Source organism: Cynoglossus semilaevis, chromosome 16 (genome assembly GCF_000523025.1).
Source record: "Cynoglossus semilaevis isolate Cse_v1.0 chromosome 16, Cse_v1.0, whole genome shotgun sequence".
Lineage (NCBI taxonomy): Eukaryota > Metazoa > Chordata > Actinopteri > Pleuronectiformes > Cynoglossidae > Cynoglossus > Cynoglossus semilaevis.
The window spans coordinates 14,548,329-14,574,110 of NC_024322.1; the positions used below are offsets into that span (position 1 = coordinate 14,548,329).

The following is a 25,782-nucleotide window of genomic DNA, read 5'->3' on the forward strand; positions in this document are numbered from 1 at the left end:
CATATTTGGCCAAAATTTCAAACAATTAAAGAATTCTCTCTACTGTTATGACAACAAAAAGTAATTGTTTTCAATGGAAACATTTTTATTAACAGGTGAGTAACAGTGAGAATATAATTATTATAAAATAGGCTTTTAAAAAACTGAGTAACAGTGAGAATATAATTATTATTAAATAGGCTTTTAGAAAACATAGTTTTTAAAGGATGGAACCCTCAAATTAAAAAAAAATCATATAAATATATAAATAGAACTGTATAAATATAAAAGTTTAAATATATAAATATATAAATAACTATACAGTTTCTCATGTTTTTGAACCATTTTTTTCAACACATCACATTTTCTTATACTTAATGCGAAAAACATCTAATAAACACACTGTGAATGTTCAACTGTAACGATTTTTTTTTTCGCTGTTTCATCATTCTTCTCATTTGTAACTTCTCCTGTTCGTTTCCAGTGCTGCGTTCTCATGTTGTAAACTGAAGGAAGAGTGTGGTGTGGAAGCGAGCGCTGGAGTCCAGGAGAACGCACAGTTTCTGGAAAGCCTCCCTGTTGTCCTGCTGGTTCCCTGGAATACATCGTAAATGATTGAAATGAGCGGCCACGTCATTAGGTACAACTGTCCATACGCTTCAATGCTAATCTATAATCGACCCAACACTCTGATGGTTTTTCTTTTACCTCTGACAGACATCTCATAGAACTCTCTGGTGATTTCTGAGAACATGTCCTCCATCTTTTGGATGAAGAAGAACCTCTCAGTAGGTGTGCTGAAGATCCTGCTGATCTGCAGAACCAGCTTCACCACAGCAGCCATGTTGAACCGATCCCTCTCATGGACCTTAGGGTAGAAAAAAAAAAGAATTTTAACCAAGCAACCATGTCTGTCCACACACATATAGATTCATTCTTTTTACAAATGCACACTCACACTTACATTACACAAAAACCCTCACACACATATATATACACATATACTGTACATATATATATGCATATATATATATATACATATATATATTCATACCCTTAGGCAGTTGAAAGAGTATAAATATATATTCTGCTCATTTTTCTTTTGCTAAGAATCTTGCTGATTTTTGCGGCCTTGAAAATATCAACAATATAAAAAAAAAAAGAATTGTCAGGCTGTCCCATAAAATTACTGACACTACAATAAGTGAGCGTCCAGCTCCCACGTGAAGTGGCAGCCTGTTTAAAACCCTCGGCTGATTGTTTTAGATCCAGTCAGCACAAATGGCTTTTTAATTTGCGTATATTAAATGGGCCGTGGGGAAACAGAGGCAGTGCTGTGTCAGTCACCGAGTCCTCTGAGACTCGACAATATAAATATAGGTTAACAAAAAAAAAAAGCTTGACAACTGTAAAAGGTCAGCAATGTCCAATAATTAATATCACAGTGAGACTTAGACGTATTCTGTTCACACTCCTCCTGAGCCGGCATTACATCAAATGAACTACAACACTGGAATGAATAGATGAATTTAGCTGCTATTGTTTTACAGATATCAGAGTTAATGTCTGTCCTGGTTATTGTGTGCAGCTACTGTGAAGCAAGATGAACGTTAGACATTTCGATGTTCTAACCGTAAAGTATACGAATCATTGCGTTGCGTTTTATTTGATTTTATTTGAGTGTCCGGCCAGAAAAACTGACCCTTGTTGTATCGTATCCTACTGTATTGCATCACGTAGTTCATATTGAATCGCGTTGTATTTTATCGTCTCTTACCAGTATGATGTAGACAATAATTCTGGAGACCTCTGTCAGTCGCCCGTTCAGGGCCTTGCTGGCCAACACAGTGTAGCAGAGAGAGTCTCCACACAGCACCAAGAGGCGAGCCACGTTCTCCATATGCCACGGCTGTGGAATCACTGGACATAAAGAAAAAAAAAATCAAACTTTTTCTCCCTCGGAAATACTTAATATGTTTTAAGTAAAATAAAACAACATGTAAGATGAATCAAACTTTTTCTCCCTCGGAAATACCTAATATGTTTTAACAGAGATGTAAAATAAAACAACATGTAAGTTCTGATTCATAAAGGCTTTTGGTAACATTTAATATTGAATAATATAATAATATCAATTATAATATTGAATATAATATTGAACTAAATTAAAGTGTCAATAATAATCTACTGTTTCACAATTCAGAGAATGTATCCAGATCTGACGTTGATGTGTGAATATCTTAACGTCTACTTTTCAGACAATCTAACTGTGATGTGTATATTTGAATAATAATCATCGCTTGTAGTTTTGAAACATACAATCTTTGCCAACAGCTGATGTTAATACCTATAAGCTCCTCCAGGATCGCCAGCATCGAGTTGGTCGTCCAGACTTTGTAATCTCTCTTACAAAACAGCAGGAGAAAAGCCCTGGCCAGGTCACACAGAGCTTGAACTGTGAGTCCTCTGTCCACAACATCCTCCCAACCAAGAGTACCTGCACAAAGAGAGGGAGTCCCACTCACTCACTGACTGTCTGTCTGTCTGTTTGTCATCACAATGACTTGGTGGCGTTCAAGTGTGCACGATTTCTCAGATTGCGTTTAACAGCCAGTATGCCGATGGCAACGTTTTTGTTCAGAGTTAATCCGAGGCGGCTGAACGCCAACAACAACAAAAACAATTTAACTGAGCACCAAAAGGCTGCCTCACCCTCCGGTGTCAGCGGTCCATAGAAGATAAACAGTAGGCGAGCCTGACTGACCATGGGCCAAGGCTTCAAGAGCTGCATCAGCCAGAACTGACACTGTGGCTGACTGATCCACGGATCCAACAGAACCTTACGACAGAAACAACGGAGCTGCAGCTCCTGGTCCCCTCTCACCTTTGATAACAGACAGAAATCACAGGATTTTATATGACAACCTGCAGTATATGAGCATTAGCAGTAAAATGTCTTGAGTCACAAAGAGTAATTTTTGTATTTTCACAGTTGGGATGTTGTTTAGAAGAAAGACGGAAAACCACGAGGTTAACGAGAGGCAACAGAATGTTCTCAAGACAAGTTCCACATCAGTATTCAGCAGTATTTCCCCTCCTTAATACTTAAATACTTATCTGCTTTGGCAGTGACAACTGCCTCCATTTTTTGCAGTAAGTTTGTTTGCTCCAACAGGAAGTTGATCACTCTTTGACACTCTGGCTCATCCCACTGTGCTGTTAGTGTCTGTGAAATGAAAAAAAGGAAATAATATTATTTGTTTCCAGGTCTAAAATGAGTTGTGGTATCCTAAAACTACTTATAAAGACAATGTTTTATGTAAAGGAAAGAAAAATTCACAAAAGTAAAAATAAAACAATCAGTTTGTACAGTTCTACATTAAGATGTTTGTAAAACAATTCACAGTATGTTTAATTGGGGTATGTTAAAAGATTTTATTTCAAACTAGCTTAGCAGCATTGTTGGTTCTGCCTGTGTTTTATCTTTGCCCTTTGGGAGTGTTTACGGTGTTTTTTAATGAGAAAACAGACCAAGCCTTTTAGCTGCAGAATAATTTTAAAGATGCCAGCTGCTTTTACCACCTCACAAAACAACAAACGTGGTGGAGGGGGAGACAGAATTAGGTCACAGAGGGAGATTCGCTATTTTCAGTTACATATCTTTAAACGAAAACAATTGTGTGCAAAAACTAATTTTCAGGAGGAAAACAACGCAGGAGTTTAGGAGTGGTTTGCATTTCCGCCAAACAACAAGTAGAAAATTACAGGTTTTCTGCTAGTTCACTAAACTTATTATTTACTCCTACACCCCGATAAATACTAAAAAGTACAGCTTTTAGTACTACAGCTCATCACACCTGTAGTAAGACACCGTAGCAGGCAAAGCCACTGCAGCCTGGGAAGAGACACTGTCCTAATACGAAGCACTGGATCTGAAACAAATCAAAATTGTGCGCATTGAATTAATTAATTAAATTGATAAATATATTCTCTGTACAGTGTATTTAGAGCGAGGAAAGTTAGGAATAGAGGGACTGGGAAAAACAGGTTAACACAGGTCAACCGAATTGCCAAAAAATGCATTATCTCCCTGTGTGTTGTCACTCCTGCCTGTCCATTTACCTTTGACAGCTGGCTGAAGATAAACCTGAACTTCTCCTTTGCTGGCAACAACATGCTGCATCTTTTGAATAATAAACCTGAGGAAGTCCACACAAAGTTCCATTAACAACGCTAGAAGTAATTGGACGTCCAGAACTCTGCTGATTGTTGATTGCTAAAAAATAGGTAAAAATATACAAAACCACCTTTAGCAAATGCAAACTGTCACTTACCCAGATCTCTGAACTGTCTTTTGGCTCTGTTGGCGAAATCCTTTCCAAACCAGGCTGAGTGGTTCTGAATGATTATTTTGGACTTCCAGGCCTTTGTAGAGATGTAGTCCATGATGCTCCTGTTCATTTCTTTGGATACCAGGCTGAACACACTGAGCTCCAGCACTGAAATACACAACAGTTTATTTCTAATTACCAAAAGTATTTATTTTTATCGCTCAGAATCAGAGTAAATTATCCAATAATTGTTTAAAAAAAAAAAAAAGTAAGATGGTCCTTCAGTATGTGAAGGACATCATGGCTTCAGAGCTGTGTGCCTCACACTTACGGGACAGTTTATCCAGTACCATGTACAACAGTTCTGGTGGGAGCTGGTGAAAGTAGCTTCGTCTGCTGTGACACTGGCTGCGGGTTCTGATGCTTCGTGTTGGATAAATGGTTTTCTTGACGCTCCTGAAGTCTTTCTCCATTGTGACCTAAGCAGCTAAGTGAAAGGCGTTCAAAAACACGGACGTTTTAGGGAAGGTACTTTTTTACCTTAGGGTAAAACTCAAAATGATCGACGTGCTGTAGCGGTAGCTAATGTAATAATTTAGCGTTTGCTAAATGCATAAATGTGAACGTAATACTGAAAAGGTTATTTAACTATTATTTAAATACTTTGAATGAATACGCAATAGTGTTAAGTTGCTGTATCTACATTTGTCATCAATTTAAATCTGTTATATTTGTTAGCTTGTCGCCCCATTCAGTTACATGGCGGAAACTAATCATGCTAAGTCACAAGCTAAACTAGCTTTTTTAGTATAAATATATATATATATAATTATATATCGACAAAATTATGGGATAATCGATTAATTTTCAATGTTTGACTTTAGTTGTACTTTTATTGTACCCATTAAGGTTGCGAGAGTTTATAATATGATAATTTTGGTTTGGGTTTTGATTCATTTTAAAGCTGAAAGAATCTCTAAAACTTAGACTCAGTAGCTTCTGTGCTACGTCAGGAGTTAATTGGCTAGCTCCAGCTAGGGTATGCTAGATAATGTGTCATTTTATAGGACATACATATTTAATTAGAACAATACATACCCTGTTAGACGTTTCTTACCAATTGCAATGATTTGTGTTCAGGTTCTGTTGTAGCAGAGCAGCCAGAATACTGTGGGCTTTTCTGCTGCCTGTGATGAAAACAAGGAACTCTATTCAAGTATCAGTCAAATCAAAGTATCATAAACAAATCAAAGTGTCATAAAAACCTGTGCTCAAACCTGTTCTCTAATTAAATCCCTGTCCTAACGTAAAAAATGTACTTGTTGTGACATAATTTATCACATATTGAGGTTATTTAGTTTTATTATTGTAAATGATATATATATATGCATAATTTATCACATATTGAGGTTATTTTGTTTTATTATTGTAAATAATATATATATATTAAATATATAATTTAATTTATCTTTTCTCCTGCATTTCTCTTAAACATAATTGCAGTGTCTCGCAGTCAGACTTTGATCAAGATCATCCTTTAACTCTCTTTAAACAGGGAACCATAGAAGACGAAAAATCTTCGGTTTGAGAGAGAACGAGCAAAGACGAGCTGAGAAGATGAACCCAAGATAAAACTGGAAGTATTAGTGACCTCACCCATCTTACTTTACAGTCGACACCGCATTGCCATTAAACAAAGTTAAGGCTGACAGGTTAACTTCTAAAAATTAAATGTCAGCTGATTGCTGGCAGTATAATATGAATGAGTGTCCTTTATGTGGATATAAAACAAGAGCAGGCAGATTTATAGGATTATCGTTTCATTCATCGCTGTTCACAGATCTGGAGATGCTGTGCTGGGAATTTGTGAGACTCCAAACAGCACGAGCACCAAGAACAATATCCCCACTGTCTGTCTCTGCACTGCCTCCAACAGCTGACATTCATCCGGTTTGTCTGTGCACAGCAGCGGGCCAGCTGTCGGACAGTCACTAATGTCATCTCTGACATGGTGCTGCGGGCGCTGACAGGGATAATGCTGATGATGACATCCGGACGGACACTTATTTGACAACGCTGTGGAGACAGGAAAAGCCAGTCGGTGTGAAATCAGTGCCAATGACCCTGTTTGTCTGAGACTTCTCCAAATACGTCGCTGTCATTTAGGACCAGTGTGCCGCATGGACAGCTGTGACCGTGCCTCCGTGGACCTGCTGTGACCTCGCTGGTGAGTGTAGTCAAATGTTGATCACTTCAAATCTGAGAGGTTACACTCTTTTCAAAATGCTCTTATACAGAACAAGACATTTTAAGCATTTCTGAATAAATATAATGATCACAAATATATATATATAAAGTGAGAGAGAATAAAACTAATTCTAAAAATGAGTCAATATAAACAGTTTCAGCAGAAATTGTATAACATAAATATATGAATATTTAAATATTAATTATTGTTTTAGCTGAGAATTTAACTGCAAGAAAAAATGCCCTTTACTTGAGTACAAGCTTTAGTTATAAAGGTTTGAATGTTCACCTTTGCATAGAATATATATATATATATATAACAAAAAACGGATCCTCATCTGTAATAGTCCATATTCACAAATTATTGCTCAAAGTGATGCTCCTTGGTGGTAATAAGTCACTAAACTTCTGTTTCAGAGTCAAACTAAAGAGCAACAAAATGTTTGTCGCAGTTTGACAACAATGAGGCCTGTATCTGTAGAGATATTTAGACGGGTCTGACAATGCCAGGTCTGGCAACAATCAGTCTTTATAGAAAACTGCTTCTGTTCTTCAAAGAAGTAAAATCTCTCTTCCCACATAAACACAGGGCGTTCTGCCCTGGTTTAAAACTGAATGTCGCCCGTGGGCTTGAGCAGAAATATTTTTCTATTTGTGACACAGTGGGAACTTATTATTCTGGCTCCTTCTTCCTGCGGGGAATTTTGTTTAGAAGAAAGAGATGGAACATTAGTAAATTCCTAACCGTGACTAGATTTCACAGGCGTTTACTCAGTGAGGATTATCAATTATTAGCCAGGTTGAAGGAGAATTAATGGGCATTGTTTTGTCTGAAAGTGTCAGGTCATACATAACATAATAACATAATATGATTTAAAGCAGTCACTGTAATCCATTACTGCAACATTTTAAGGCACTCACTTATGATTAAGTTGTTCAGTCCCTTGCTGACAAATACCCACAGAGCTTTTAAAAAAAAAAGAAAGTTAGTGATTTAAAACAGCCATCTCAGCTTGGCTGACTTCTGTAAATGTTTAATTTCCTTTTTTCCCCTGTTTCCTGAGGGGGCGGCGTGCAGCCTAACCAATAGACGGCTGTGACTGGGCCTCCAGAGGAGAGCATTAAGCAGGTGAAGCTGAACACTGCTCTCATTAGTTACAGATGCAGTCATCTGCCACTCACACCGGAGACTGACGCCACAACACTGAAAGTTTACACTTTTTCTTCTTCTGCCTGCACTCCAGGGACACATAGAGAATGACTCAGACTCGGTGACTGAACAGCTCAGTGGGATTTACAGTGTTGACGGAGGCCGTGCTGTTTAAGGAAGAAAAAAAATCTTCAGGGAGAATGTAGTTATTTGCTAAAGGCCTCCTGTTTCAGATAGAGTTTAGTAGATTTTTTTTAAATAATAGTATTTTATTGATAGAGTTTAGTAGATTTTTTTTAAATATTATTTTATTACCATTATTATTTGAGTGCGACTGACTCCATATCAGGTAAAGTTAAGGAATATCTTGATCAGTTGTTTTATACTCGTCACTTTAAAAATGCTGCCTGTAGACTTTAAGAATTTATATTTCTTTTTTTTATTTGCACTACATAATTTTGTTGTCTTTGACCTGTGAAGTCAATTAATATTCAGAATTTGGTGAACAAAAAACATTGGTTCAATCATAGAACAATATGTGTTTATAAAGACATATTTATATCACGACAAATAACAGTTTTCATACCAATGGTTCCTTTAGGTAGTTGTTCACAAAGTGGGGGGGGCAGAGCAATTGACAGGAAGCAATTATTTTAAAAATGTTTCAAAATTCACTATATTTATCCCAGATTGGCGAAATTGCACTGATGTTTAATTTTATTTTATTTTTCTTCAAATAACTTTGTTTCAAATAAAAGTCAGTGGAGTTTTAAAGCAGTAGTTGTGGATGCAATAAATTTACACTATCAACAGAGGGCGCTGCAGAAAAGGTTTGGGAAGCCGGGTAAAGTGTTTCATAATCAAGGAACTAATTCATGTTGTTTGTAAAACTGTTAAATATTTTATATGCAGTGAAAAGTTGAAGAATGGTTTAATGGCTTTTACTGCTGGACTGAAAGATAACTTTAATAACTTTTACTAATGAATAATGACTTTGTTTTTCTTTAAATTTTTCAGATTGCACGTCCGTACGACTGAACCCATGGCCAGCACGACAGGTCAGGTCTTTGGCTTCTTCCTGGGACTGTTGGGATTCACGGGGACTGTTGTGGCCACCGTGCTGCCCCACTGGCGCAGCACAGCCTACGTGGGCTCCAACGTCATCACAGCCACCGAATACATGACGGGCCTATGGATGGGGTGTGTGTGGCACAGCACGGGGATTTACCAATGTGAGCTGTACAGATCTCTGCTGGCACTGCCATCTGACCTGCAGGTACCACACGTGTGCCAGACGGTGACGGCAACACTGGAATGTCAACACAGTGTCAACTCTATGTATAAACATAATTTAGTTTAATGTAAAGCAGATGTAAAAATGCATATATTTAATATGGAAATGCTACATATATTTATAAAATATATGTTTTATATATTTATATATATAGGTGGTATATATATGTCAGATTTATATGTATATACATATATAAATATATTTATATGTGGGGGTCTCTGTTTGCAACAATAACAGATACAAAAAAAGTTAAAACTGTCGGACTGATATATATAGGTGGTATATATATGTCAGGTTTATATGTATATATATATAAATATGTGTTTATATATACATATAAATATATAACAACTTTCTCAAACACTGACTTTTTAGAGCTGAGTTATTTCTGCGTTTAACTCTTAAACTTAAAATATTGTTTTATTCATTTTCATAACACTCAGCGCTTTCAGGTTTTTTTCCTTTTGTACTGATGAAAAAGTTTGCATGTTTTTTCTTCTTCCCTCTCCTCGTCAGGCCGCTCGGGCTTTCATGGTGCTCTCCTGTGCCATGTCAGTCGTGGCCTTTGTTCTCTCGGTGATGGGAATGAAATGCGTCCGCTTCGCTCGTAGCTCGTTCGTCAAGACACCCCTGGCGTTGAGTGGCGGGGTCTGTTTCCTCTGCGCTGGTCTTCTCTGCCTCATTCCTGTGTCCTGGACCACCCACGATGTCATCGTGGACTTTTACAACCCTTTTTTTCCCGGTGGGATGAAATATGAAATCGGCCTGGCAGTCTACATCGGCTATGCCTCCGCCTTCCTCAGCCTGAGTGGAGGAGCAGTGTTGTGCTGGAACAGCAGCGGCGGTAGATCACGTACGCGGCAGGATCAAACAGTAACCCGTCCCCCGGCCTTCAACAACGTGAGCTCTCCTGCTCCAATGTACAAACCTCCCGAGGCCCTGAAGGACAACCACACGTCTTGTTTCTGCTCCCTTTCTAACGATGGATACAGAGTCCAAAACTACTTCTAGGCCAATCAAATAGCTGCACACAGCAACATGTGTCTTTATTATGTATTACTTTTTGATCATGTCTGTTTAGGTGGAGCTGAGACCTGTTGATATGCTGCCTTACGAGCTAAATACCAGGAGGTGGCGACATTGTCCGGTAAATGTTCACAGATGGGAGGTGCGTAGAGTTAATCAGTCCTAATGTTCTGAAACGTTCCTGACTAATGTTCTGATTCCAGGATGATCCATTGTTGATAATAATTGTAAAATAACGTCTTGGTTAATTTTAATGGTTAATGTTTTATTATTATTATTAATTTATTTTTTTAAATAACATCAATTCATGAATGAATGTCTGACTTACAGTAAAATCCCACCGTTATTTTAACGACCAGAAAATAGAGCAGCACAGAGGAGACCTTAATTTTTTTCGTGCTGGTGTAAGAGCAGAAATGGCCACTAGATGGCTGCAATGACCCGCTAAAATGCTTTATTTTGCTTCTTTCTACAGTAGGACTTGATTTATGGCCTGTTTTATAAGAGCATTTAGTTACCTTCATGTGTCGTAAACATGACAATTTTTGTGCAGGTCATTGAGGCTCACTGGTCTTTTAAAAACCTTCCTTACATAATTCAGTGTTTACAGTACTGCCAAGATGGCACTCTGGTTCGTCAGAATGTGCCAAGAAAATATCTCCCCACACCGTACAATGACCAGCAGTGGTCTGAAGCTTTCATAACAGGCGGGAAAGATTCATGGTTTGATGCTAAACTCTAATCCTTCACTGGTTGCAGCAGAAATAAACAGTATTCACAACAGGCGACGTTTCTTCTCAGTTCTAATTGTATACTTTGTCACTTTCTTGTTCTAGGCTCCCAGGGAACTGTCAGTTACTGTGACTTATCTGATCCATTGTTTGGCAGTTCATCAACTTCTGCACAACCTCTAGTATCAGTTTAAATCAGTCGGACCCTCTGTAGTTGAGCTCCAACACCAATAGGATGGTTTTACGCAGAGAGAGGTCCCTAAAAGAGTTAGGACTATATGTTGAATGCATCATATTTCTGCCATGTCTGTGCCTGATTATATTCTTGCGTTCCACAGCAGTAATCAGGCTGCCCAGGGTGTGCTCATATCTGTCTGTAACGCTGCTTTTTATTTCTCAGAAATGCCACTAATTGGAGGTGTTCCTGCCTCACAGTGTGGCAGCCGCACAGATACTAAATTAGAGGACACGTCACTTTTTTTTCCCCCAGAAAGATCCTCGTCTTGTTTTTAGCTGTCACAGAAGTCACCATCTTTGTTTACTCCAATCAGGTAAAGATTTTACTGTTGGCTGTATGAAGCACTCGGTCCACGGCTGTTAATGATGTGGCTTCACTGTGTGTGTTGTGAAAAGTGAGTGAAGAACAAGTTGGGTGTAGGTGTGAATGGCAGCTTCTCAGCAAACAAATGTCAGTGTGTTGTGTTTTTAAGGACACCAATGTCAAGAACTCAAAAATAATAATGATTTTTTTTATAATTAGTTTTCGTCAATCAATAGAGGATAATATTGTTGACAATCAACTGGCAATACAATTGTGGATGTGAAAAAGAACATTTTAGCAGAAGGTGTAATGTTGAGGAGGACAATACAAATATTTAATTACAGACAAACTCGTTTAATAAGTAGTAAATCTGCAGACGAGCCGTGGTACAATCCAGACAAACTCGTTTAATAAGTAGTAAACCTGCAGACGAGCCGTGGTCTCTAATTAGAATCTTGGAAAACACCGTACAATCAGCGTGTGTTCAGCACCATGGACAGAGATTTGACAATTATTTTAAACGTCTGCGTTGAAGGAAGGAAAAATCTGAAAATTCTTTCACAACTGCTGAAAAGTACTCGTTTTTGTAAGATGCTGCATCAACTCCCGACTTTGATAAGGTTAAAATTATAATTAATTTCGTAATACACTTGATTCTAAGAGGATTTATACATCAGTATTTGTGTGTTTACAGTAATTGTTTTGGCAGTAGTAGTAGTTACATGTTGGTAGTTTTTCTTACTGTATTTGAAAGAAAATATTTTTTTATAGTTGTCCTTGTAACAACGTTAGTGTTACATATGCAAATGAACGACCTAACGATCACATGCGGGCCTCACATCCACAGCGTTGCTTCCGTCCAGTCAGCGTTCGCTGCGGAAACGCAGTCTTCACGTCACCGTGCAGAGCCGGGGCCTCGTGCCTCAGGTCGTTAATCAGGCCTGAAATGTAACCTGGCGAAGTAAAGGTTTTCCTTCACTGCCAATGTGATATTACGATATTGGAAAGCTTTCCCGGATGAATCGTGCGTCATGCCACTCTCCATCAGGTGCTATTTTTGTCCTGCCCTGGAAGACATTCATATTTGTGTGTTGACAGCACCCAATAAACCCACCACTCCCATTCATCTCCACCCTCTTCCCCTCCCCCTTTCTCGCTTCCACTCTCCCCCCTCTTTCTCTTCGCCTCTCTCTGTCTCCCTCTCCCACCCTCCTTCTCTCTCTCTAACGAACATTGGAGAGTTAAAAAAGAACCTAGTCCTGCGTTCGTCCGTCCAGGAGGATTTTCATCTGGCACCTGTTAAAATTCACCAACTTGTTGTCTTTGACCACTTTTTGGTTGTTGTTGTTGTTGTTGTTGTTTTCTTTGTTGGCTTTTAATTCTCCCGCATCTGCAGGTAATTCCAAAACTGCCCTCCAGAGGAAAGGTAAGACCCTGTCGGTTTATTAAACTAACCTTTTTGCACATGACCAAATGACAGATGTTGATTTAGATGGATGAATAATGCAGTGGCTGCCTCATGGCACCACGGTGTCGGCGCAACGGGGGTGGCGGAGGAGGGGTTCGAACCTCAGCTTTGGTCCCATGTTGCAGCCAATCAGACATGTACCATCACTGCGACCGTTTTCTGCTGCTCTCAGTAAACAGTTGGTCGGTTTGGGAACATATTTACTCTGGGCATCCGGACTTTTACGCACGGCTGCCGCGCAGCCACAGACGCATGTGGATCCAGTTTTGTTTTTTTGGCGTCTGACTTTGTTTAAGCTAAAGGTAATTTTTGAATGAAAATTGAATTTTAGGAGACATTTTGCATCGGCAGGATAATTGGAGTGACTGGTGGCTGAAATTGGAAATTGCAGACGACGGGGTGTTCCAGTTGAGATGACGTGTTTTGTAGATGCTTCTGAGTTTAGTTTTAGGATTTTCTATGCTTCATCTGTTGATTTGATAAGAAAGGAAGAGGAGATGAGTTCTCCTGATGGTTTGGAAGTGAAAGTGATTTATTGTCATTGTGACACATCACACCGCTGCACACTGTGCACGAAATGTGATCTCTGCCTTTTACCCATCACCTTAGTGAGCAGTTTGCTGTAAGAAAAAATCTACATAAATAGTTCCATAGTCTAAATTATACTGTCCTTTACGAACGAATCCTGAGGAATTATTTTCATGTGTGTTTGCCTATTTTGATCTCATTTCAAATGTCTCTTTTACTTATTAATGGTAAATATCTTTTTAAGAAAATCAGGGTTAAATCCGTATGTGTTTCAGTCACTGGGATTTACATATGATTGAAACTTGGACAGTGAAATCCAGAAGCCGCATTGGATATTTTTTTATAATGAGATCAGTGTTCAAAGAGAATTCTCAGTCACTGTGTGTCATCTGTTTAATGTCAGTCCAATGGGTGGAAATTATCCCACTTCAAAGACAATACAACAGTGAGAAAAGAAGATAAAAAAGTATTTGTTATTTTGTTGTGGACGGTATTTAAAGATGACTTTTTAGTTAAGTTAATTGTGTTTCTGTTGATTTCATTAACGTTTCTGTTTAATTGATGGAATAGATTGGAGACAAACGCTGTAAAATCACCCAACGTTACGGTCTGTGCTTTCAGCACCATGGACAGCGCGCCGAACGCTCCATGACTTTAACTTGTTTTCTGTAAATGTGACCGAGACACAAATAAGAACAAATATATATATATAAATGTATTAACTTTTCTTCTACAAGGATCTCTCCATGACCCTCCAGACATCTGTGCGCACCAGCTCTTGATCTGGGGTGGACGCGGACCGGGCGAAGATGGCCATCCACGCCGAGGGTCTGGTAGCTATCGTGGTCTTCTATCTCCTGATCCTGTTCGTGGGCATCTGGGCCGCGTGGAAGAATAAGAACTCTGGAGTCGGCGAAGGCGGAGAGCGGAGCGAGAGCATCATGGTCGGTGGAAGGGACATCGGGTTGTTCGTGGGTGGATTCACCATGACAGGTATAGTTTAACTCCACTCTTTGAGTCTGTTTGTTTGTTGGCTTCAGCCCAGCGAAGAGTCTGTGCGCATTTTATCACCTCTTATTTTCACTGCGCCTCATTTGTAAACTATCATTCAGTTTCACAGTCTTTAAAATGTAATTTTTTATTGATATACTGTTATTGTTTGTTTTTTTTTCTCGGTCGCAGCCACCTGGGTGGGTGGGGGCTACATCAATGGGACAGCAGAGTACGTCTATCTGCCGGACTACGGACTGGCCTGGGCGCAGGCACCGTTTGGTTACGCTCTCAGCCTGGTAGTAGGTAAAAAAAAACTCTCCATTTAATCACACACACACATTTAATCACGAAAGTATAAAGCATTTATTACTTTATGTCATATCACAGTCTGAGAATGTCGAGAGATGAGAACAGGACGAGGAACAACTAATGCCGATAATTCGGAACAGATAAAGGGTTAATCACAGGCTCCCTGTCCTAATTACATCCTTTATTTAAGAGATAACAACTAATTTAAGATTTTTTTTGTCTGAACAGCCTGTTATCACTTTTCTGAATCTTCTAAAATGTTTGAATTACAACAAGGAGAAAGATCTGGACTGCAGGCAGGCCTGTCAGGGACTTGTATCCACAACGTTTGGTAAAAAAAAAAATATGGGTCAGAAATTATAACTATATTGTTTTGTATTGATGCAAACTCCACTCTCATGTCTACTAATGCACCTCTATACCAACATAAATGCTGGGTTTTTTGTGCCTTTAAAATGAACCTGGGCTATAGTAGAAAAGCATTTTTACCACAAGATCAATGTGCAACCTTCCTTTTTGCACAACTCAGTGTCTGGAGGTAAATGTGAAACGCAGTGTCAGACTGTGTGTTTAGCAACTGTAGCTAAAAAGCTGTTACCTTCTACACTCAGCTACAGCAGCTCTAAGCAAAAACCCTTAGCTTCCTAAATGTGTAGGATGAGTCAAACCAAAACAGCATTTACTGGTAATAATAATAATATAACAATAATGGAGGTGACAATGTAAGTTATAATGAAGTGGTGTCTTTAAGGGTACAAATCCAACTCCCCATATTTCCTCACTGTAAGACGGTGTGGTGTTGTTGACCACGGCAGCAGAAGTTGTAAGACAATAACTGGACTGACTTTAATTCTGTTCTATTTTGGGCTGAAAACGTTGCTGGACAATTCTCCTAAAGGTGATGAACCATGATCCTTCCTTGGTGCAATAACAGAGGCTATGTTGTAGCTTTTGTTATTGCACCTAAAAGAAAAAAGAAAAACAAACTTGTAACTGAACCAGTTACTTCCCATAATGTTACTCTCTGACTTTTTTCAGCCCTCAATTAATTTAATTTATCTAGAAAAAAACATAACACAGTTGTGAAGGAGGTGTTTTGTGTTTTCTGATTTGGTTGAGTAAAACCAAAGAAGAAGAAGAAGAGTCAGCTTTTTATTGGCCGTCGTACGTGTACAGACACATCCGCCCTCAGTAAAATGTAGCCTCTGCATTCGACTCGTGCCTGGGTTAAATCACTGTCAGTGGAACCAGGGAATTTAGTGCTTGCTCAACAGACCACAGTCGGCCGGAGCGAGATCCCACATTGATCTATTTACCACCACAGGCCAAGAGCGAGATCCCACATTGATCTATTTACAGGCCAGGATCTGTCTCTAAGAACCCAAGAACTTGATGGAACGTCATCAAGTCATTATGAAAAGTGCCTCGCCTCATGTGTCCGTCTGATCCCGTCGTTCAGGTGGGCTTTTCTTTGCCAAACCCATGCGATCGCGTGGATACGTCACAATGCTGGACCCCTTTCAGCAGCTGTATGGAGAGAAGATGGGGGCTCTGATCTTCATCCCAGCACTGATGGGAGAAATCTTCTGGTCCGCAGCCATCCTCTCAGCCCTGGGTAGGAGGTCACCGTACTGTCCTGGTTCATCACTGAAGTCAATTGTGGAGTGTTACAGTACACCGGTATCTGTTGTGTTTCCCTGCAGGCGCCACCCTGAGCGTGATCGTGGACATAAACATTAACATGTCGGTGATCATCTCAGCTCTCATAGCCATCTTCTACACCCTGGTTGGAGGACTCTACTCTGTGGCCTATACAGATGTGGTGCAGCTGTTTTGTATATTCATCGGCCTGGTAAGTTTTACTGTGAAATGTTCAATTCATTTCAATTCAATTCCAAGATACAAAGTGATATTTGTATTTAGAAATTACTAAAAATTATATTATTGGTGGTATGGGATTAGATTCCTCATCCTCATTGGTTCAAGATTTTGCAGTTTGGATTGTAATTCTGACATATTACTGCTCAAAAATTAACCAATACGCTCCTACTGGCCATTTTACTCTGATCTTCTCTTCCTCTGACCACCAGTGGATCAGTGTGCCCTCGGCTCTGTCCAACCCTGCTGTGTCAGACATCAGCGTCACAGCACACAAAGCCATCTACCAGACACCCTGGCTGGGGAAGATCAACCCTGATGACCGCTGGCTCTGGGCAGACAACTTCTGTTTGCTGGTGAGCCGAGGCTTTTAGCATAGGGTTCAACATGTCGCCTTAAACTGCCTTAAATCCACTGCCTTAAATCCTTAAATTTAGTCGCCTTAAACTGCCTTAAATCCACTGTATTTGTGGTGTCTGTATTCACTATGGTGTTTCTGTTTTTTAGATCTTGGGGGGGATTCCCTGGCAGGTCTATTTTCAACGGGTTCTTTCTGCCTCGTCAGCTACCTACGCCCAGGTCCTTTCTTTCCTCGCTGCTTTTGGCTGCTTGGTCATGGCCGTCCCCTCAGTCCTTATAGGAGCTATAGGAGCCTCCACTGGTAAATAGAAGCCATATCTATTAACATATATTACTGTATAAGACAATGAGAAATCCAGGAAACTGATCCTTTATTTGGCAATCAAAGGGATTCCTGTCAGGGTTGTTTACACTCCAGCAGCTTTATTTCCATGTGTGAATGCAGATGCATACGGTGTCTGGAGGGTAAACAACGGCAGACGGAACTCAGTCACGACCGACAGAGGAGAGAGCTGTCGGACCGTGCTGGTTTAGTGAATATTGTATCTAAAGAGGAGCTCATTAATCAGGTTCATCAGAGACTATTTCATGTTGAAGTCACTCATCAAGCACTTGTGAGTGTCCAGGGATGGAGGGAGGGAGAGGGGGGGCACTGTGTAAATATGAAGGATGAAGAATACGGGGGATGACAGAAAAACAGCAGGAAAAAAGGAAGGAAATTAAAGAGAAGAAAAAATGATGGAGAATCAGGGAACGTGAGATGAGATTGATGTACGAGCTTTAAGGTTGATAAACAAAACAAATCAAAAGAAGAAGAAAAAACATTAGCAGGAATCATTATTTATCAAACGGAGGCTAAATGAATCAATCCTCAGTCCTCAGTACTTCAAACACTCATTTTTGATAGATCATTAAGATGCAGAATTTCCAGCACTTTTCCAGCACCCTGGTATTCCGTCAACAATCTAAATGTTAAGTTTGAATTTATGGCCAGCGACCGTGATCAGTCATTATAAATTAGATTATTATTCATTAGATCGCCAATTAAAATGCATTTAAAGTGATGTCTTCGTCACTGCTGATGTACACTCTGTACATGAAAACAAGTTCACTCATCAGTTAATGGTCCATGGATGACGTGTGTTCAGAGGGCGTGTGACTGTAACGTTAGCATTTCTATTCATTTCTATCCGCCCCATTTTCTCAGACTGGAACCAAACTTCTTATGGGTCCATCGCACCGAAGGATAAGGAACAGTCAGACATGATCCTCCCCATCGTGCTTCAGCACCTCTGCCCGTCCTACGTGTCCTTCTTCGGCCTGGGGGCGGTGTCGGCTGCAGTCATGTCATCGGCGGATTCCTCCATTCTCTCGGCCAGTTCTATGTTTGCCAGGAACATCTATCAGGTCGCCTGCCGCCCGTTGGTAAGGAGAAGAAAAAAACAAGTGTATAATAATTTAGACAATGTATACATGGTGGATGGTATACAGATTAAAGTACACATATTAAACAGCACAAAAATAAATATCAACACATTTAAAATTACATTTTAAGCAGGGTTGTTATTAATAGTAGTAATTGTTTTTTTTATTTCTCCTCCAGGCCTCAGACTGGGAGATCGTGTGGGTGATGCGCATCACAATCTTCATATTCGGCGCCCTGGCCACAGCTATGGCTCTGTTGACCGGGTCAGTGTATGGCTTGTGGTACCTGAGCTCTGACCTGGTCTACGTCATCATTTTCCCCCAACTCCTGAGCGTGCTATTCGTCAAAGGCACCAACACCTACGGCTCTGTGGCCGGCTACATCTTTGGTCTCCTGCTGCGCATCGGTGGAGGTGAGTCGTATCTCAAACTCCCTCCCTTCATCTATTACCCTGGCTGGGTGATGCAGGAGAGGACACACCCGCTGACCGGCGACATCGAGTACTTTGTCCAGCAGCGGTTTCCATTCAAGTCCGTCTCCATGATCGCTTCCTTTTTGGCCAACGTTTTCTTTTCTTACCTGGCCAAGTACTTATTTGAGAGTGGAATGCTGTCCCACAAGTACGACGTCCTGGACGCTGTGGTGACCAAGCACAGCAAGGAGATCATGGACAAGGCCACACTGGTGAAGAACCATGATATCAACCTTTCAGAGATGGCACCTGTTACCCAGGCCGTGGGGGCTTCTCTGGCTGGAACCTTCACCAACGCTCAGATCCTCAGCGATGATGGAGTTTCCAGCCCGGAGGCCTTTCCAGACGAACACTAGAACCACAGAGGCACAAAGGAAACGAGGCACCGGGGAACACGGAGAAGAAGGATTCTAAAACATTCTTCAGGAAGCTTGCTACTGCCGCACTGGAAGCTAAGTCAACAGAAAATTTGCAGTGGCTTCAAAGTGTTGTTTTTGTGCTGATTACAAGGTGCCTCCTTCTTTTACTTCTGCCTGGAAACAGGAAGCTGGCTGTGAATACACTGTGTTGAGTGTAACGTACTCTCTCTTGTGTCGGTGTCCTGACTGTGAATCCAAAACCTCTACAATCATTTTAACGTATGTGCTGCTACGGTGATCAGAGGAACTTCAGTAGACGAACAGTTGTCCTACATGAGGTTCAGCTGGTCCGGGGAACGGTGCAATATCTGAGCTAGGATCTGTGTCCACGTCACGTGTGTAGTGTGGGTGTTGGTGTTTACGTGTATGTCAGTGCTTCAAAAAAATGTCTTATTTTCTTGACTTGAGTTGTAAAGTTGTGTAGAATATATTTATTAATAGAGCAATAATATTTTTTAGGACCTATGTTTCACAGATAGATACATTTTGCTGATTTTTAACACAGAAAGTGATATTCACCATTTCTGAGACCAACAATTCACTATATTATTTAGTTGGCAAAATCCCGGATAAACCCGTTGATTCTCAATTATTCTATCACTCATGAGCAGTGACATTTACAGCCAATACATCAATTTAGGAGCCTGGGCAGAAACAGTAAAAAGAAGAAAAAGTATTGAAATGAAAATAAAGTTGCATTGCTTTGCCTCCTTACAATAGCTCTGAAACCACCTAGGGTCGCCCGCCCCCCAGTTTGAGAACCCCAGCATTAAGCCATCTTGCCTCTTCTCTGATTTCACTCTACATCTTCAGATAAGATGATACAAATCATAATTGATGGAATGGAATTACAGCAAAGCCTGAGAGTAAGACTGAATTGTTTTGCGATTACTGACAAAGGTTATTTGTCATATATTTAGAAGTGAATCTCCAAAACTCGAATAAGTTGGCACAGAGGCAAAATAAGTTGTGGATACTGATGATATATGCTTTCCATGCCAACAAAACCCTCCCCGCCATTCATGTGAAACTCACGGTCCGATCCCAAATAACAATCTCTCTGGAAGAAATGAACGTCATCACTTTTGTGCTAAGGCTCACAAGACAATTGTTTGTCTTTTAAGCACAATATTAAGACCTCTTACTGCCAGCAAATATGCAAAAAAAAACAAAAACAAATGTCGTTCCCCATCCCAGTATCTGATAACATTTAGAACACCAAGTCAACTGGTGGTCACTGGTGGTCACTGGCGCTAACATCCAATAACTCATACTACCTTAGCCTACGACAGCCTACGTTCTCTCTGAATGGAAGAGATTTTATTGAAACATAACAGTGTTCAGTACCATGAACTGCATACTTGTGTACTTAATGTATACTTATACACATTAATCCAAAGTATTCTTGAACCAAAACATTAATCCATGTGCTTAAGGAAATGAACCAAAACATTAATCCATGTGCTTAAGCAAATGCATTGCTATATATTAAAAAAAACAAACATTCACAACACCAAACGCTCATGCAGTTTCACTGTGACAGGTGTCATGTACATCATATCAATGAATGGAACCTGGCTGAAAATAGGAGAATTTTTAAAAATAATATAGTTTTTAATTATTTTTGAAGGACTAATGTCTGTAAAATGATCTGAAAGAAATTATTTTTCCAAATGATGAATACATTTAGGGTGTGCCGTGTGTGTGTAGATCCATAATTGTGTGTTTGCTCATCCTAAATCTTTACTGACAGAGCAGCCACAGCAGGTTAGTGGACACAGGAAATGATTTTTCCTGCGAGGACGGTGTCATTGGAAACACTTGTTATTGATCCAGTCTCCAGTCAATTAACCTTCCGGACGTTTGATTAATGCTGCAAATTTAAGGCTTTTTTTTTCCCCATGCAGTGTTTCACGCAGTAACTGAAGGTCCAAAATGTACTCACCAGGTATTACATCAACTTTATACAATATGCTGTTTTAAACTACCGAGCAAGAGTTGTCACTTTTAAAAAATACTGCATTTCCCAGCAACACTGTGCTTATCTGTGTTTTTAAATCTGTATTTGCCTTAAATTGTTTACTTTTTTTCTAGAGGGATTTAAAATGAGGCCTAAAATGTATTTTACTTTATTTTTCTGTACTCTCACATATTTTGTTGTACTGCAAAACAGACATACAAAATAATACTCTATCTCATCGTTGCCATATGTCAAAGACCTAAGTATTGTACCAATAGCCAGGACTCGTACTTCCATGCGTCGTGCGTCGCCACAAATGACGTCGCGTTTTGATTGGCTGTGAAGACACACACTTGTCACCGTGTAGCTATAGTGCTGTGCTAATTCATTATCGTGATCGTGTAATGATTTAGCAAATCTAATTCATTATCGTGACCGTGTAATGATTTAGCAAAATAGCGTACATTATGGTATGTTGCCATTATTAACTGTACAATATACAAAAGGTAACATTATGGACTTTTGTTCTTTACAAACTAGCGGCGAACTCGTCGTTACCTACGTCATCTGTCTCCACTCATTACGTCGCGTGTTGATTGGCTCTTACGAGGTTCGTGAGACGACTCATTAAGACAAGCACAGTCTGAGTGTACCTGTGTCCTGCGGGGCTAAAAAAAATTAAAATAATTGGAATAGTTGTATTTTGTGGAATTATCGGTATTACGCAGTACATTTTGAACGGGCTGGCTTTACCGCGTGCTGAATGGCTGTGAAGAGGCACGTGAGACGACGCGTCAAAACAGGTATGAGCTGGGATGGTTAGCCTGTTGTGCTAATGAGTTAATGTGACCATGTTAAAATAGAGTTATCGTACTTAATTTTGGACTTTTGGAATTGTGTATGAACACAAGGTACAAAAGGGGACATTAAATTAATAATATGGTGTTGTAGTTGTTTGATTAATAACTGCGAAATACGATAATTATCGTGAGTCTGACATCCCGTGATCGTCGTCTTTTACAAATTCATACGTCACTACATTATTTAGTCAACAGGAAATAAGGACTATCTTAGATTAAAAGATGAAAATATGCCACCAATATAGTAGTTCACTACAGTTTAGGCGTAAAAGAGGAAATACTTCAGGTTTGGTCGAGTATTTTCAACCTTGCGCGGCTCCTGTCTCACGATACGCCCAATACTAATAAATAACGATGACGATATGCCACCAAAACGACAGCATCTTTAAAGGGAACAGAGAGGCTGAGGTGCCGATGCTCGACAAATGTCAGCCAATGTCGGTGGATTTATATGCGGCTGTAAACTTCCCATCCCGTCACTTTAACCTGATATCGAGGGTGTCGTAACTTAGGTCCATTTTACACAGCGGACACCAGTGGAGACACCGGAGTCTGGCACCTTTTACCGACACATCTGTGGCCCTGTGTTGTAACGATGCTGTATATTCGTGTAATTGTTGTATATATAAATGAATATATTCCAAATGGTATAGGAACAAATGACTTTTAAATGCAGCGATTTAAAAGTATTCGTGATCGTTGTCGGTAAACCTAAAGATATTTTATTTATTTATTGACTTATTCATTGCAGTGTCAACAAATGTAAAGTTGTAAACATATGTGAGTAAATTAAATTATTAAAGTAAATTATATTATTTAGCCAAGTCTAGCTTCTGGGTATTGATTTGTAATTTGTCAACGGAAATAATTGTTCCATGAAAAGAGATATTTAAATGTCTGTGTAGTTGCGAGAGAGTGAGTGAACTGTATGTTGTATAGTTGTACTTTTTGGGAACTTTTTTTGAAAGAAAATACTGTTGTTGTGGGGACACTTGTTTGCAGGGGAATTTTGTAGGTCACTACTGAAGGAGGGTTTATTTTGTATTTAGTTAGCATTGGAAGTAGGAACAGATTACAGGTAGAGTCAGGACTAAGATTAGGATTATGCTATTTCTGTTGTAGTTACAGTTAAGTTAAGAAGACAGAGAAATCTTAGTGTTTCTTAAGTGCTCACAAAACACTAAAAACCGCAATGTGTATGTGTGTGTGTGTATTTGACTGACAACTAAGACAGTTCTGACAGTCATGAGATTTTCAGGTCGAGGGTTGTGATGGATGGATTCAAACAGGTTATTTAGTCACATTGGAATATTTTGTTTTGTGTGCGTGAGAGAGAGAGAGAAAGTGTAACTGTAAAAGTAAAATCCAAATGAAGAAAATACAGAAACAAGTATCACAGTACACTTTACATAAATCCATTTAAATCCTTGTCAAAATTAAATTGCTATGCTCACGTTTAATCATTTTAGCCTAAATATCTTAAATAACCCTGTACACGTGTGTAGTGAGCTGTTGCGTAAACGTCCTCAGCTCAGTCAGCGCTCCGTCCTGAGGCAATCGACGGTTCATCTCCACTCTCCACTCTCTGAACTTCCATTACCTGCTGTAACCCAGAGCTGTTGTTCAGCCTCTTGAAAGATGTCTCCGCAGACATGATGGTTATTAACGCACCTGCAGGAGACAGGGATGGAATTTGTGTTGTGAAAAAAAAAAAATTCCGAGATAAGTGCAGCTTTAGCCTCTGTTAAAATCTTTAAAATGTCTATTGGGCAAAATATAGGTGACGTCATTGAATTTTTATTTTTTTAAATTTAATTAACCTGAAATTCACTCACCTGTGAATTGTTAAATTCAGTACTTTAAAGCAGTGGTTCTCAAACTATGGTATGTGTGCCACTGGTGAGAGTTGGGCTCCCTCTGATGGAATGTGGCAGAATCTGTATTAGGTTCTCATTATTCCAGTTGTTGAGGTTAATGTTTATAAATAGGTGTCTTTATTTCACCCTCCCACCTGTAGGGGTGCTATAAGGCATTACAACTTCAATTTGGTATGCATGCATGGTGGTACAAAAGCCATTTTTGTAATTTAGTGTAAGTCGAATACTGTAAAATTATTTTTAGGTCATTCTTGTACACTTTAATTTGAAGTAATATGTTTAAATTATTATTTAAATAGCAAGTCATCTGAACAGGAAATAAGGAAAATGTTGAGAGATACTAATATAAAATTTTAAAAAATGAAGCCCGAGAGAGAAACACTCAATCCTTTATACAAAGCGTCCTAAAAGAGGCTACTTCGTTGATTTGATCATTAATTCTTGCTTTCTTTACCACATCTTTCAACACATTATTGAGATTCAACACATACACCAGGCTAAAACCAACAACCTCCGATGAGATATGGTTGTATTGAGTTCATGGCCACAGTCCTTGGATTGAACTCCTGGTTGTTCATAATTGGCATTGAAATAATAATCCCTCTCTTCATATATGTGTATCTGCGTGTGTGTATATATACTGTATATATGAGAGTCTCTCAGCCCGTGAGCCAAGCTGCAGGCTTCACGACTCAGACTCTTCCTCTGCGTTCACGACATCGTCATCATACCCACACATGCATGAGAACACGAATCCCTGAAGCACAGCTCATGATTAATTCTCTTTAAAATGACAAAAATAAAAAAATCACAAAGTTAATTAGAAAACAACAACAACTTCACCCACAGACACAGCATTTTATCTTACATTTTATTAGTTTTGATTGTTAAATATGAGTCTCATACATATCAGTAGCTGTGAATAGATATTTCTTTGTGTTGGTTAGTTGTCACTTCCACTCATACAGTAAAGCCTTCACTGCTGTGGGTTTGAGTGGAACGGCTCCATTGAGATAGATGCCAGTGCCTGAATCTAGATGGCACTTAGTTCAAACTGACTGATTCCAGGTGGAGCACGGATTCCTCTGAGGCGGCCTGAGCCAGTTATGTTATAGAGGGGGGGAGGGAAGGGAGCAAAAAAAATGGAGACATAAAAACAGGGCATGAGCAAAGAAAATGTTCAGTGAGGCATTAATTAAAAGCACAACAGTCTGGCCAAAGACAGGATAGAGAGGAATGATGTCATTTTTGCCAATAAATCTCAGCCCATTTAGTGCTTTCTCAATAAGGGCGGCGGGGGCAACCTGGAAACAGCCAGTGTCGTTCACATTAGACTAAGTGCTGCACTTCTCAGGGCCGAGGAGACGGAATGGGGGCGGGGGGATGAATGGGCAGGCCAGACATTTAGTGTGGTACCGTGAGCTCATATGAAAGATGGCCTGGACACAGCGTCTCCACCCACCGTCTTCTTCACGCTGTGTCCTTTCCACCTACTGTATGTCCGTTTAATCAACAACATTTGAGTGTTTCTCTCTACGACTCAATTTTTAAAATGTCTATTAGTATCTCTCACTATAGTTGTGTTCGTTCTTTTCTGTTCAAATGAATGGTATTGTATAATATAAACATACTTGTTCCAGTTGAAGGTGCAGTGTTCAAGAATGGCCTTTGAAAATAATTTCACAGTATTAGACTCACAGTGTATTACAAAAATTGATTGTGTACCACCGTGCTTGCATACCAAATCTGGATAAGGTTAATGTCTTTATAGCACTCCTACAGGTGGGGGGATGAAATACATACCTCTATTTACAAACTCTCAACTCTATATCAGGGGTCACCAACTGTAGGGACAGTTTTTTTTATCTAAACAGACATCTTGGCGTCAGGACACTTAGATAAAATGAACTAAAAATTAGTCTAACAATATCTT

General features: G+C 39.6%; 3 protein-coding genes and 1 long non-coding RNA gene across 11 annotated transcripts; 2 read left to right on the top strand and 2 right to left on the bottom strand.

Moving 5' to 3' along the window:
- Nucleotides 1-432: 432 nt before the first annotated feature.
- Nucleotides 433-5,642, bottom strand: LOC103392277 (F-box only protein 47). 2 transcript variants are annotated; one of them, XM_017040140.2, is made up of 11 exons: nt 5,409-5,642; nt 4,642-4,797; nt 4,314-4,478; nt 4,102-4,178; nt 3,837-3,911; nt 3,097-3,205; nt 2,692-2,865; nt 2,327-2,476; nt 1,757-1,899; nt 688-847; nt 433-574 (listed from the first exon to the last, which is right to left on the bottom strand). In XM_017040140.2, exons 2-11 carry the CDS (start codon nt 4,781-4,783, stop codon nt 474-476), a joined length of 1,296 nt encoding a protein of 431 aa, XP_016895629.1. In that variant the 5' UTR covers nt 4,784-4,797; nt 5,409-5,642; the 3' UTR covers nt 433-473. The 2 variants fall into 2 exon arrangements, with proteins under 2 accessions (XP_016895629.1, XP_016895630.1); XM_017040141.2 differs by having other exon boundaries at nt 5,428-5,641.
- On the top strand, nt 4,702-10,580 carry LOC103392278 (claudin-14-like). 7 transcript variants are annotated; one of them, XM_017040142.2, is made up of 5 exons: nt 4,702-4,838; nt 5,866-6,537; nt 7,622-7,686; nt 8,725-8,983; nt 9,518-10,580. In XM_017040142.2, exons 4-5 carry the CDS (start codon nt 8,750-8,752, stop codon nt 10,010-10,012), a joined length of 729 nt encoding a protein of 242 aa, XP_016895631.1. In that variant the 5' UTR covers nt 4,702-4,838; nt 5,866-6,537; nt 7,622-7,686; nt 8,725-8,749; the 3' UTR covers nt 10,013-10,580. The 7 variants fall into 7 exon arrangements, with proteins under 7 accessions (XP_016895631.1, XP_016895632.1, XP_016895633.1 ...); XM_017040143.2 differs by having other exon boundaries at nt 7,636-7,686; XM_017040144.2 differs by lacking the exon at nt 7,622-7,686.
- Nucleotides 10,578-12,375, bottom strand: LOC112488288 (uncharacterized). Its single transcript, XR_003052171.1, has 2 exons — nt 11,723-12,375; nt 10,578-11,669 (listed from the first exon to the last, which is right to left on the bottom strand). It is a non-coding gene; the product is annotated as an uncharacterized LOC112488288 (long non-coding RNA).
- Nucleotides 12,376-14,104: 1,729 nt separating this feature from the next.
- On the top strand, nt 14,105-20,321 carry LOC103392276 (high-affinity choline transporter 1-like). The gene is made up of 8 exons (XM_025063762.1): nt 14,105-14,288; nt 14,478-14,591; nt 16,057-16,212; nt 16,301-16,449; nt 16,688-16,831; nt 16,983-17,136; nt 18,043-18,260; nt 18,439-20,321. Exons 1-8 carry the CDS (start codon nt 14,105-14,107, stop codon nt 19,087-19,089), a joined length of 1,770 nt encoding a protein of 589 aa, XP_024919530.1. The 3' UTR covers nt 19,090-20,321.
- The last annotated feature ends 5,461 nt before the right edge of the window (nt 20,322-25,782 follow it).